This window comes from Propithecus coquereli, unplaced genomic scaffold (assembly GCF_000956105.1).
Source record: "Propithecus coquereli isolate 6110/MARCELLA unplaced genomic scaffold, Pcoq_1.0 Scaffold120, whole genome shotgun sequence".
In the NCBI taxonomy this organism is placed as follows: Eukaryota; Metazoa; Chordata; class Mammalia; order Primates; family Indriidae; genus Propithecus; species Propithecus coquereli.
In genome coordinates this window covers 7,445,777-7,459,310 of record NW_012136081.1, presented here as the reverse complement: position 1 = coordinate 7,459,310, position 13,534 = coordinate 7,445,777, and the positions used below count along the sequence as shown (strand labels likewise).

Genomic DNA, 13,534 nt, shown 5'->3' with positions numbered 1-13,534 from the left:
TGATTTTTTTCAAAAAATTCTGAAAATGTACAGTATTACCAATTTCAGAAGTTTGGCATAGCTTCTGCATCTTAGTCAGAAGTTTTTGATTTAGCTGTGACCTTGATGTTGAAGATCAGAGAGCAATGTTAGCAAGCATTTTTACGAGTAAGTGTAATTAGTGGCATTGTGATAAATTCAGATGTTTTCCCTTATTAAGGCAGGGACATCACCTCCTTTCCACTCCAACCCGGAGTGTCTTTCCCTCCCAGTGACTTTCTCACAGGCCAAGGGGCCATCGGTGCCCCTAATGGAACTGGCTCAAGTACCGTTCACGAAATGTAAGCTGAGACTGACACTGCCCTGGAGACGGTGACCTACGAGGGACTCGAGGGCCTGGACCAGAGCAGACGGTGAGGGACCCACCTTGAGGGCGGCGTGCACGTCCTCCAGCAGCTGTGCGGCCTGGGGCTTCTTCTCCCGGTACTGCTCGAACAAGTGGTTCTGCCGGGCTCTCCTGATGATCTGCAGAGGGAAGTGGATACCAGGGCCATACTCAGAGCCCACCTTCACCTACGCGCCACAGGCCGCTCTCACACTTGGCAAACGCTCAGGGAGGGTGAGGATGGTGTGGGGACAGCCGTGGGTCCCAGACATGCACAGCATCATCGAACACGAACACCGCCCTCCACCTCCCCCCTGCCATGCAGTGCCCAGTGTCTGATGTGATCTCTCCAGTGCTTCAGGAAATAAGCCCCGAGGGCCCCCAGCTTCCAGGCAGAGCTACACAGAAGTATGCGTTACAGCAGCTCTCCCTTCCATAAAGCACTAGGGGTTACTGACACTTAACCAACTCGATCCCTAAACACGCAGGTTTCTAACATCCAAACACTTGTACATACGGTTATATCAGTAGCGTAAATGGTAACATCAATGCACTGAGGGTATTCGAATAATGTTTATTAGGTCAAGACGTGAGCTAGCTCAAGCCTGCATTATTTTATTTACTTATCAGAGAGTCCTGTCTTTCTTCATATCATCCAATGTATTTAAAACCCAATCCTGAAAACCCCTTTACCTTATCATCAATGTCTGTGATGTTCATGCAATAAAAGACATCAAATTTGAAGTAATCCTTCAACACTCTTCTCAAGATATCAAAAGAGATATAGGACCTAAAGCAATGAAAAAACAAACATTTCCAAATTGTACAATATGTACAGCTGACCCTTGAACAACATGGGTCTGAGCCGTGGGGGTCCACTCATTTGTGGGTTTTCTTCTGCCTCCGCCACCTCTGAGACAGCAAGCCCCCCTCTTCCTCTTCCTCCTCTGCCTACTCCACGAGAAAATGACAAGGATGAAGACCTTTATGATGATCCACTTCCACTTAATGAACGGTAAATATGTTTTCTCTGCCTTCTGATTTTCTTAATAACATTATCTTTTCTCTAGCCTACTTTACTGCAATATGGTACATAACACACAAGCACAGAAATGTACTCGTCAACTGTTTATGACATCAGTAAAGCTTCCATTCAGCACCAGGCTACTAGGGTCAAGTTTTGGGGGAGTCAGAAATTATACACAGATTTTCGACTGCGTGGGGGCTGGCGTCCCAGCCCCCGTGTTATTCAAGGGTCAGCTGTGCAGAATCTGGGCACTGCGACTACGACAAGTACCAGTAACAGGATTCTGTGGCATTCGCCCCAGCAGCCGGCTACTCTCCACAAGCCACATTTGGGACCCTCCAGTGGGGGCTTACAGCTGACTCAGACTCAGCACCTGGGGACCCCCGCCAAAGCTTGAAGGATGAGGAAAAACTTTAAGGTACACAGGAAAGTGTCCGGGTAGAGTCCCGGATATTCACAGTGGGGCTACAGGCATTTTTCTTTTTGATGATCTTTACTCTTTCTGCAGTGAATACAGATTACTTATGGGATTAAAATTTTCATCTTAAAAATAAGAAAAGTCCAGGGTTGATCTTCCTTTCAAAGCTCAGGTGCTGTGGCAGATCACGGAATGCCGGCCGGGCCCTACCTGGCATGCCCCATGTGAGACGCGTCGTAGACGGTCGGCCCACAGCAGTACCACGTCACCTTTTTGCCATCTTGAGGTATAAACACGTCCTTGGTGAGGAATTAAGGAACAACGTCACAAGAAGTGCAAAGACACTACACAGGATCACCAAAAGTAGCAACAAGCATCACAGAGTGGCTTGTTTTGCACGAACGAATTCATCAAGGACCGTTTTGTTTCACTGTGAAAAGTCACGGACGTCTCGGCAGGGACTGTGAGACTATCTCAGTCAGTGGCACCTTCCCACTGAGAGCCTGGGTGGGTCGAGCCTCTTCCTCCCTGGGAGCTACGGCGGGAGGCGATAAGGGGAACACACACTCGTATTTTTGGTTGGAATGCTGCTTATCTGACAACACTCGCAGCTCCTATTCACAGAGCGCCCGCGACGTGCCAGGCATGAACTAAGCCCTCAAACTGAGCCACGTCTGCTGCATGCGACACCTTTAGGAGGCCGGCGTTCTTACTGTCTCTTCACAGCTGAAGAGACTCGGGCTGGGAGCACCGGCTGGCGTCTGTCCCTGCTGGAGGAGCCTGGCGTGGCAGCCAGGACCCCTGAATCAGAGCCCTCGCAGCTGCTCGGGCACGCACCCCCTGCGTCCAAACACCCTCAGACCTCTTCAGATGTCATCGTCAACCAGTTCCATGAGGAAGACCACAAACTGCCCACGCCTCTCCCCCCGTCTCCTAAGCGTGCTCGCTGATGAAAACTCCAGTCAACCCACGGCCAAGCCCTTTCTGAAATCTCTGGAGCCACAAGCCATGCCCCGAGCAGAACGAACCAGGTAAACCCTGTTCAGGCAGGAACCAATTCTGCCCTCTGGAAACCGGCTGGGCTCCCAACACCACCCCACAGGCTCGCCATGCTGTGCTGCTGCTCGGCCAGCGCAGTGACCCCTGCTGCAACCACGCGCCCACCTGAAAGGCCACCAGCACCCGCTGGGCTGTGGATGACTGCGGGCATTCACACCTGGGCAGGGCCTGAGAGACGGCTCAGGGTGATCCAGGCCTGGAAGCCAACGGGCAGGCTTCCCAGCAGGCCTGGCACGCAATGTGTCTGAGTCTCAGGGGACAGCCCTGCCTCTGGCTACAGAGATTGCAACACAGTGAGCAACTGAAGGGACCTAAGCCTGCATTTATGGGACTCCAGAGCCCGACACAACGAACAGACAGCAGTTTGCTACCTGAGGCCCACAGGCCGTCCCTGCCCCCTCTGTGGGCACATGAGTGGCTGTGTGAGCCCTCCTTACCTTGTTCCGGGTGAGGCTGTTGTACAGGCGGAGCTTACATGGCTCGGTCCCACTGGGAGGGGACCACTGAGGCTGCACGCAACGGCCTTTACCTGGGAGGCAGAAAGAGCAGGGTGAAGGCCAGGCACCGGGAAATGCAAGTGGCGCTTCATCTGGAGACTCTGTTTCTACTACGGACTACTATTTTCCACAGAACGTGAAACAATGTGGAACCGCACACTCTCATGCCAAATGCAGCTGCTTCTTTCTCCTGCTTTGCTGCCATTCTGTGTGGGGTGTGTCCCGGTGAACCCTAACAACCCCAGCAGGACTGAGGAGCACCTGCGTTCCCGAGCACACGCCACCGCTCTGCAAATATTTGCCTCTCGCAGGCTGTGCGCGCGCCGCCGCCTGTGGCTTGGGGTCAGGCGAGGCCGCGGTGCTAACCAACCCACACGTGGCCTGACTGGGACGGTCTGTGCTACTGTAGCCCTGGGAACCTCTCCTCCCAGGATTCTTCTCCTGGGCAAGGTGAGGGTTTTGGGGACTCTCTGTGGGGCACAAGCCATCTCCAAGCCCTGACAACAGAGGTCAGGGGTCAGTCCAGAAACAGCCACACCCCATGGCACGGCAAGCGGGGCAAGCATGGCTCCAGCCCAGGCCCTCCTCATCCAGAGGCTGGGAAGCGAGTGGCTGGCTCCCGGCTCTGGCCCCGCAGCCTGACAGACTCTGATTGAGACACTCCGGCTCTGAGCCACATCGCTTTGTCCTGCTGTCCCTTTCAGAGACAACCCTGAGCTCCTCCCCAGCCCTCCAGCGGGTCCTCGCTGGCCCACCTGGCCCCTCAATCCAGGCACTTCTTCCCAGGCAGTCCCCTGCTCCCTGCTCCTGCCACCACCTACATGCCCTTCTCAGTACATTCTCTCCACTCCCCCCACCAAACTTGGGGGCTGCCCCTGAGCCTCTGCCCATGTCCACCCAAGGCCCTTCCTGCTTCCAGCTCAGCAAGAGGCTGTCTTCATACACTGCATTTCTTTTTTTTTTTTTTTTTTTTTTTGAGACAGAGTCTCACTCTTTTTGCCTGGGCTAGAGTGAGTGCCGTGGCGTCAGCCTAGCTCACAGCAACCTCCAACTCCTGGGCTCAAGCGAGCCTTCTGCCTCAGCCTCCGGAGTAGCTGGGACTACAGGCATGCGCCACCATGCCCAGCTAATTTTTTCTATATATTTTTAGTTGTCCAATTAATTTCTTTCTAATTTTAGTAGAGACGGGGTCTCGCTCTTGCTCAGGCTGGTCTCGAACTCCTGAGCTCAAACGATCCGCCTGCCTCGGCCTCCCAGAGTGCTAGGATTACAGGCGTGAGCCACCCGCCCAGCCATACACTGCATTTCTGAGACCCCTGAGGGGCACGGTGCCGTCCCTGGGGCCTGCAGTAGCCACAAGAGTGATTATTCACACCCGCAGCCTCCCTCCGGCAAAGACAGCGCCTCAAGGGCACCTGGTGATTTGCTACTCACCGAGCCTGCCCTGCTGGCTGCCACCCTCCTCAGCTGAATCCACTCTGCTCCTTAGTCCTTGCCCAGAGCCACACTCTGCTGTGCACCTCTGACCCAGCACAGCATCTGCCCCAAGAAGGGCTTCAACAGGCCTCCAAGACGGAAGCTCTCGGCACTGACCCGCTCCCACCCCGTCTTCCCTAGCAGTCCTCGGGCAGCTCCTAGGGTGCTTGCTTCCCTCCTCCTCCCCGTCTCTGGCTCCTGTGCCAGAGGGTCTGCTGACAGGCGAGACCCTGCACAGGCCTCACTCAAACCCCTGCTGAGCCCGGCCAGCCAATCACCACACACAGATGCCCACTGCCAGAGTCGTGGGGAAGCTGGTCCTGGGTGCCGCCATTTCCTGGTCCCCCACTCTTGCCCAGGCCATGTGATCCAGGACAGAGGACACCGGTGACTAACAGGCTGAGGGGAAGAAGGGAGGTGGCTGCAATGTGTGTGTGTCTGGGACGGGAGATGGGGAGGGAGACAGAGCTAGGCAGGAGCAGTTACAGGTGGGCACAGATTCTAACGTGGAAAATCCTGAATCCTAATCCAACATTGATGCTCACTAAGGCCAAGTGCAGCCTCATGGGTTCTCGTTCCTTCTCTCTTTAAGAGACAGGGTCTTGCCCTGTTGCCCAGGCTGGAGTGCAGTGGCGTCATCATAGCTCAGTGCAGCTTCCAACTCCTAGGCTCAAGGAATCCTCCCGCCTCAGTCTCCTGAGTAGCTGGGACTATAGGTGTGCGCCACCATGCCCGGCTAATTTTCTTAAATTTCTTTTTGTAGAGAAAGGGCGTAGCTATGTTGCTGGTCTCTAACTCCTGGGCTTAAGCTATCCTCCTGCCTCAGCCTCCCAAAGCTCCAGGATCAGAGGTGTGACCAGAGTCCTGGCCACGGGTCTGCTTTAGACGCATCACACACCGCTGAAGGGAAATCTTGTTTAACGAAGTGATGGTGTTCCACTCCCTCGGGAAGACCCTGGAGCTCATGCAACAATGCTGTTGCTGCCACCTCCGACGGCTGGGGACGCTGCCCACAGCTGCAGCCAAGGTGAGGCCATGCGATCACGGTGCTTGCCTTGCCAGGTAGGAAGGGTCCAGGGTTCACAGGACTGACACCTCGGCGAGAAGCCAGGCCACGTGCTGGCTTTCTGGCTCCCATAGAGGCTGCCACTGGCACGTAGCTGGTGATGGGTTCTGAGAAAATTTGGCACTTACAAACTCGGACTTGCATAAGGGTAGGGCTGGGAGACACCACACAGGGCCCTAGTTTTTCACAACTGACTGCCCCCCTTGAGTTAACTGGGCTCACCTTTATCGAGAGTTCCCTACGGTTCTGTAGCACCCTACAGCCTGACGCTTCTCACCGGTGTTCCCACTGTGCTTCCCACAGGCCGCCAGGAAGAGCAGCCAGCACACTGCACCGCTCTGATCTCTGCTTCGGTTTCTTCTGAAACAGTGAACACACATTTGTTCACTCCACAGACACACGCCTGGTCCCCTGTGGCCAGGCACTGTCCTGGGCACAGGAATACCATGGAGAAACAAAGTCCCTGACCTAAGAGAACCAACGGCAGAATAACCACGCGTCACTTACGAGACACGCCTTAAGACGGGGATCTGGGGAGACTGCAGGTAAGAGGGGAGGAGAGACACTGGCAGTGTCAGGCACGCGGCCGGGGCAGGCCCACACGGCAGGTGCAGAGAGGACCCCGGCGAGGGCTCACAAAGACACATGCTTCGTAAGGAAGTTAAGGGCATCCGCCTGAGAAGAGGGAGCGATACTGAACTTTCACATTCCTAACACCACGGCTCAGCATCCGACAGAGCCACCTTCCTCAGTGTAGAGTACACCTGACGCTCCTTCCTGGGGGCTGAACGGGCTGAACCCTCACTTGGGATAAGAAGCGTTCACCAAGTTCAAGGCCCTGAGATCCAGTGGATCTCTGTGCTGGAGCCACAGAGAGAAGGCTGGTGAGACAGGGCAGGAGAAAGAACAGAGGCCAGGCTGGGCGGGAGCCGGGCCCACACCCTGGGAGGGGTCTGGCTCCGCAGGAACAGTCCCTGAGGGTTAGCAGAGCCCTGCTGACCTGCCCTGTCTGAGAAGATCCCTCAGGCTGTGGGGGCCATGGTCTCAGAGAGAGGACACAGAGGACACACGGGAGAAACAGGTGACAGGCAGTGTGCGGAGGGCTGGACGTGGGCACCTCTGACGCCGATGGAATGGCCAGCAGAGGTGGAAGGGCAAGTGGGAGGAAGGGCACGAGTGCCAGGGGTGGGTGTGGGCAGCGGTTCCGATCCCCACAGCCACGTGGACACAGACACACAGCTACTGTTGTCCCAGGGATGTAGGCAGAAACACTGGGCTGCGAGGGGGCTGGGTCCCGCCCAAGGCCACTGGGTGGTCAGTAGTGTCCCCGGGCTCCAGCCCTACCTTCACCTCCAGCTCCAGCCCATGTGCACCGGCCTGCGGGCCTCTGGCCAAATGTCCATCATTCCCGGGCACACGTGGTCCCTGGTGGCCTCTTAGGCGGCCTGGGTGGTCAGGGGACTTGGAACCCAGAGGCGGCAGGACAATCCTATTAGTGCTGTCCGAGGCCCGTGGCTCTACACCACCCTTGATACATGGCAGACCGGCTCTCTGTGTCGAGGGGCTGTCTTCTCCATGGGTTAAAAGGTGCTTACAGGGGCAAAAACCCTCCTTTATCTCACAGTGTGGATGGTGGCGTGTATCTGCCTTGTTCTCCTAACAAGTCCCCATGACAGAGGACTGCACAAGGCACACCTGCGCGTGACCCTCACTGATCCCAGCCCCACTGGCTGAGCCTCAGAGAGGCCTGGCAGGGGGACAACCTGACACTAGAACCCTGGAGAGGTGGCACCTGAGAGCACATATGTCACCTGGGAGACCACGCCAGACTCACAGGCAGGAGCAGCTGCAGAAGGGAGGACATGCCCTGCACGCTGTTTGGTGCGGGATTATCCAGAAACACAGAAGACGCCCCACCCCCAGGAGCACCCACATCCCCACCTCCGGCCCGGCTGAACCGTGCCAGCGGAGGCCTGACCCCTGGCAGAAGCAGGGTAGCTTGTTCCAAATCCCTTGCCCCAAAGAAGTCTGGAAAAGCCCCCAGGAGGCTGCCAGGCACAGTGGGGACCACCAGAAGACAGCGCAAAGCCTGCCCCCACATGAAGGTCGGGGAGGGCCCACAGCCAAGCCACTCACAGGCATCCGGTGGTGACGGAACACAACACTCTTAGGTCCACCACAGGGGAGTGGAAAACCACGCATGTCGTCCCTTCTGCAGCTGTTCCTGTCTGTGAGTCTGGTGTGGTCACCCAGGTGACATATGTGCTCTTAAGTGCCACCTCTCCAGTGTTCTAGTGTCAGGCTGTCCCCCTGCCATGCCTGAGGCTCAGCCAGTCGGAGCTGGGATCAGCGAGGGTCACACAGGTGTGGCCTGTGCAGTCCTCCTCCCCTGAGACCCTCCGGAAGTGTCTCCCCCCGACATCTGCAGCCACGCTGCATAGACATAACCAGCACTGACAGGCAGCAGGAGCTGAATCTACGAGACTGATTTCATCTCAAAGAGGAAAAATAACTTATTTCTAAATTTTAAAAAGTTCAAGGCGAATTAACACCACTTTCAGATTTAATGATTGTAAACCGGAAGACAAACACACTGCAATCTTATGGAAAGAAATAAAGAAAAAGAACCAAGTCAAATCAGAGCTAGGCAAGGCTTTCGCTGAAAGTCACAAGGACAGGCCTGTAGCCTGGGCGTGCTGCCGGGCCCCTCAAGTGGCCCTCAGTCATGGCGGCTCTGCACCCTGTCACCCAGGGCAACTCTGCTACCCCACCAGCGGGAACATCTTATTCCTGAAGAAGCAACTCCGTGGGCGTGATTTTAGCCTAACCTTCCCCCAGCAGCAACAGAGCTTTCCTGTCAGGCCACGTGCTTGAGACACGCTGGGGTGAGGCTCCCCCTTGGGTATCCGCTGCCAAGCAGTGCCAGGTATCCGAGGGGTGATGGAGAAAGCCATGACCTTGGGGAGATGTTCTAATGGCTGGGGAACCCGCTCTGTTACTCACTTGCTTGGAGCCCGCAGGGCCCGCCTTTGTCACGGGGGCCGCCCAGGACCGCTTCTATGTGCCTGAACCACCGAGCCACGTGGAAGAGCCGGGGGTCAGTGGGCGGGGCCGAGAGCTGCCTGAACACGTCCACGTCTGCCTGGGACAGTGAGTACCCCTGGACATAGCTACGCGTGCTGAGGTGCTCGTTCAGGGCTTGTGCCCTGGCTGTCGCGTCACTAATGCTCAGAATGGACCTGTAGTCAGGAGCTGCAAAGACAGAGCACAGGGTGTCAGGCAGGCCGCCGGGGACCTCAGAGGGACAGGGGACCTGGGGGAACGTGTGGAACAGAGGGAAAAGGCATCGAAACATCCACAACGGGCACACCCAGGGAGACAGCACGCAGATCAGCAGCTGTCAGGGGCCTGGGGACTGAGCACGTCATGGTACGGGTTTCCTCTGGGGTGACGGGGATGTTCTGGAACGGGAAGAAGTGATGGCTGACAACATCATGAACGCACTAAACGCCACTCAATGGTGCACTTTAAAATGGTTAATTTCACGTCATGTGACTTGAAAAAAACGTTTTTAATTTTTTTATCTCAGTGGAAAGCACAAACGCAGCCCCCACTACCACAGATTGCGCAGTCCAGCTTCCCACACTTGGGGACGTCGCAGGGGCGTGCACACTGGAGCGCAGCGAGCGGATGAGCCTCGCTCTGGAGAAACCACCTTCACCGTCATGGTATCTCCCCCGCCTGGTAAGAACTGTTATGTGAATTTTACCTCAATTAAAAAAACTCACAACAAAAAAAGCCAAAAACCAAACCAATCCCATGACCCTCTCCCTCCGGACGCTAGGGGACAAGGGCGGTGGAGAAGCGCAGAACTCGCACATGACCACAGACACCGTCCTCTCCCCTGCGTGGAGAGACCCCCAGGATCTGGCACGGCTTCCAGCAGCTCCAGGCCACAGCCCGGGAGGACCCAGCCCGCCTTAACGCCCAGCCTGAGAAGGCTCCGCGCTGCCCGGAGAACATCACTGGCCCGACCGCCCTTCCGTACAGCGTTTGCTAAAAAGGGTGCACAAGTGCGCGCACTCAGCAGCGCCTCTCCAGGCCCCAGAGCCACCGTGCAGCATTGTCACCGTCAGGAGGACAGGCAGAACTCCCCAGCTGCCAGTGGCAGTCACAGCTGCCTTGCCCATCCACACTGTCCCGGGCCTTGCTCCCACCTCCTCTGTCCTTCGCTCTTCAAATCCCAACGTCACGCTGCCACACCAGGACAGAGCACAGCTTTCCCCGCTGTCAGCAGTTACTGGGTAAAGTCTGTCTCACTACTCCGACGAACGTCCGCTGGGATCCCATGGACATGGGGGTTGGGAATCAGCTGTCCCCAGCCCCCATCCCCCTCTCCTGGATTCCTGCAAGGCAGACGCTGCCACTGCCACCGTAGCCCACCCTGGCCTGGCCCGTTCCCACTCCCAGCCGGCTCTTGCGGCCCTGCTGAGAAGTGCAGACTCACATCACTGTCCCCTAGCCCCTCTCCCCAGCAGCAGAGGCTGGTCCTCCTACTGGCCTTGGGCTGGCCACCCCCACCTGGCTGACCCCACCCTAGTCACATGGCCTCCCAGACCCCACCAGGCTCACTGCTTCACGGCTCTGCACGGGGCCAGCATCCCACTGGGCCCTTAAGGGCTCCCTGCAGGTGAGCACAGCCCAGGTGAGCACAGCCCAGGTCCGGCTTCTCCCCACAGCGCTCACTTCCTCTCGTTTCTCTCCTGCGTTGCCTGCCCCACTGCCCTGTCCGCTGCACTCACTGCTCCCTCTTCAGCCACTACGCCGAGGCTGGAACAGTTGCTGAGTGAATGAATGAGTGGGCAGCAGGTTGGTGACAGGGCTGACACCCACCTATCGTTTGGGGCCTTGGATGCCCTTTTTGGCAAGGACGCCACGCACAGGAACCAGGGCTGTGGCTGGCCACGGCCTCTGCTGCTTTTAGCCTCCAAGGGCCTGCTGGGCCAGAGCCATGTGAACAAGTCATTTTCCCCTTCAGTCCTTGTGACCATCATACGAAGCAAAGAGGAACACAAAGGCAGACCCTGTCCCTACTGAAGGTGCTGGGGGTTCTGGGAGCCCCGCAGAGGCTGCTGGTCCCCAGCTTTCCTTCCTTCCCTGAGCAGGAGGCTCTCGGGACCCAGCCTGGGGGCTCTGAGGAGCAGCCCTGGTGGCTACGGAGCCTGGCCTCAGCCCTGCTGGGCGTCCCTCTGCGAGGAGAAGCGAGACCCAAGCAGGAGGCGGGCGGCCCTGCCACGGCAGTTCTGAGCACCACTAAGCCAGGGCCAGGAAAACTTGATAAATATCAGACTTCTTCAAAAACTCTTGCACAGAGGAACTTCCTTCCAGGAAACTTCTATTTTGCCTGGATATTTCCCACCAACAGCTCAGCAGCCTGCAGGTGGCTGCCAGCAGTAGTTCTATTTTATGATGAAGAAAATGAAGTTCACTAAACATACATTAGAGAACTTGCCAGAGCTGTGGACAGAGCCGGAAGGTGAGCCACGTCCCCCGGGGCAGGCCTTCGTCTGGAAGCTGTCCGCCCCCCCATGCTGGCCTGCAGCTCCCTCTCTCCAGCCTTGCCCTCGTGCGCCTGCTCCACGGCAGCGAGAGGGATGAAGAGAGATGACAGCACTGCTCTGAGAAACAGCGACGTCCCGTCAGCTTCCAGGTCCCACGACCCCTTGCCCCGTTAGCAAGGAGACAGAAAGGGGCCTCTCACACTCAGAGCGATCCTGACGCACAGAGGAGACCACCAGGGACGCACCCAAACACCGACAGTGGCGGTCTTTGATGAGCAAGGCTACAGGTGTGACTTTGTTTCCCTCTTTTTCTGCATCGCTCACATTATCTACCAAAAGCACATGCTATTTTTAAAATGAGAGAAGCATAAAATGTTCTAACAACTGCAATGTTTCTCGAGTGCTAAAGAAGCAGACTGAGAACGCAGGCACTGCAGGATAAGCTGCTGGGAGGCTGGTGACGCCCCCGGCAGCCCAGGCCGCCACCCCGGGCTGAGCGCCGACGCTGGCACTCACGCAGCCTGCCTTTCCTCGTGTAAAACATGCTCATAACAACATCCGCCTCGTAAAGCTGTGGCCCATTAAGTGCAATTACACTCGTAAAATGTTTAAAAGCCACCTGGCACAGAGCCAGTGCCCAGTTTGCCATCATTATTACTATAATCGCTCCTGTATTATTAGGATTATTACAGCAGCCCCGCGTTACGCCCAGAGGTTCCTGGAGGAGTTTACCCAGGGATCGCTTGCTCATTTGTAAACGTACCGACTGGAGCAGCCCTGACCGTCGGAAGGAGCAAAGCCCACGCTTGGGAAGGATCCTCTCAGGACAGGAAGGTGCTGGTGCCCAGAGAGGCACGGGCGGTGACAGGCCTCCCTGAGACAGAGGCACTCACTGGGGTAATTGTGGCAGCTGCGTCTATGTGTGTCTCGAGGAAACAAAAACAGGTCAGCTTTCAAGTGGTCACGGGTTTGAGCCGGACTGTGGCCTGTCAGTCTGACACCAGGATGAGATGAGAAACACTTCCGAGCAGACAGATGACCTCCCAGGGACCTACCCTTCGAGACTGTCCTCACCTTGGGGTCCACATGCCCTGCCGACACTCCTGCCCTGCCTCCAGTGCCAGGTGACTTTGCAGCTCAGGTCCAAACACGACAAAGGACAGACACCCTCTGATTGTGGGAATGTCCCAGAGGTGGACAGTGAGTATCACAACCTACGAAGCTAAGTCTTTACAAAGCATCTACTAAAATCAGACGCAAGTAGCAAGCAATGGCTCGGCACAGGTGTGGAACCAAACCACGCCAGATGAGCCACATGCCCCCTTTGGCTCCCTCCCGTCGGCATTTCAACCTCTCACCACCCGCTCCTCTCCCGGCTTCCCCAGAGATCTCCCAGCACCACTGGAAGCGTGGCCGTGGTCTGGTGCACTGGCAGCACCTGGGAGCTCCTCAGAAGCCACGTTCTTGGGCCCACCTGACACCTGCCAAATCAGAATCTCTGGGGTGGGCCCAGCACGTGGGGTTTAAATCAGCCTCTGGGAGACTCTTGTGTTGTACCAGGGCTTCCAGACTTCAGTGTCTCACCCTGGAGGGGTGGGCAGCTTGCCAACATGCAGACCTCTGCACCGAAGGTGACGAGACACTCCCAAAGAGCTCCTCGGTTCAGCAGGGGTCTGCAGCCCTCCCTCAGCCCAACCTTCTGCTCACTGACCCTGCTCCTGCTAAGGTCCCACTAGGGTCCTCATCTTGCAGGTGTCCCAGCAACGCCTGCCCTGCAGATTGCTCCCTTTCTGCAAAGGCTCCCCCCAGCTCCCCTGGCCCCACTGCCCTCCATAGCTGCTCCTCCTGGGCCCACCCCACCCAAGCCCCCACCCCAGCCCAAGGAGCTCTCAGAACGGGGACTGAAAAACGCTCCCCCACATGAAATCTTGGGGAGACAGAGGTATGTGCAAGCCTGCTCTCACCATCTTGGAGGCAACACTGCCCACTCCTCAGAGCCCAAAGCCGCCTCCCACAGACCGAGGGCTCCCACCTCCCACCTGAGCACCTGCCCCTGAAATCCAGCT

General features: G+C 56.9%; 1 protein-coding gene across 2 annotated transcripts in view; it reads right to left on the bottom strand.

Moving 5' to 3' along the window:
• Window positions 1-13,534, bottom strand: part of CARS (cysteinyl-tRNA synthetase) — a 53,096-nt gene that overhangs the window by 35,861 nt on the left and 3,701 nt on the right. The window contains exons 2-6 of one of the 2 annotated variants that reach the window (XM_012665500.1): window positions 8,911-9,159; window positions 3,306-3,397; window positions 2,020-2,108; window positions 1,058-1,154; window positions 406-504 (exon numbers count right to left, since the gene is read on the bottom strand). In XM_012665500.1, coding sequence (XP_012520954.1) covers window positions 406-504; window positions 1,058-1,154; window positions 2,020-2,108; window positions 3,306-3,397; window positions 8,911-9,159 — 626 coding nt within the window. The remainder of the gene's footprint in view (window positions 1-405; window positions 505-1,057; window positions 1,155-2,019; window positions 2,109-3,305; window positions 3,398-8,910; window positions 9,160-13,534) is intronic. The other variant, XM_012665501.1, reaches the window with a different exon arrangement.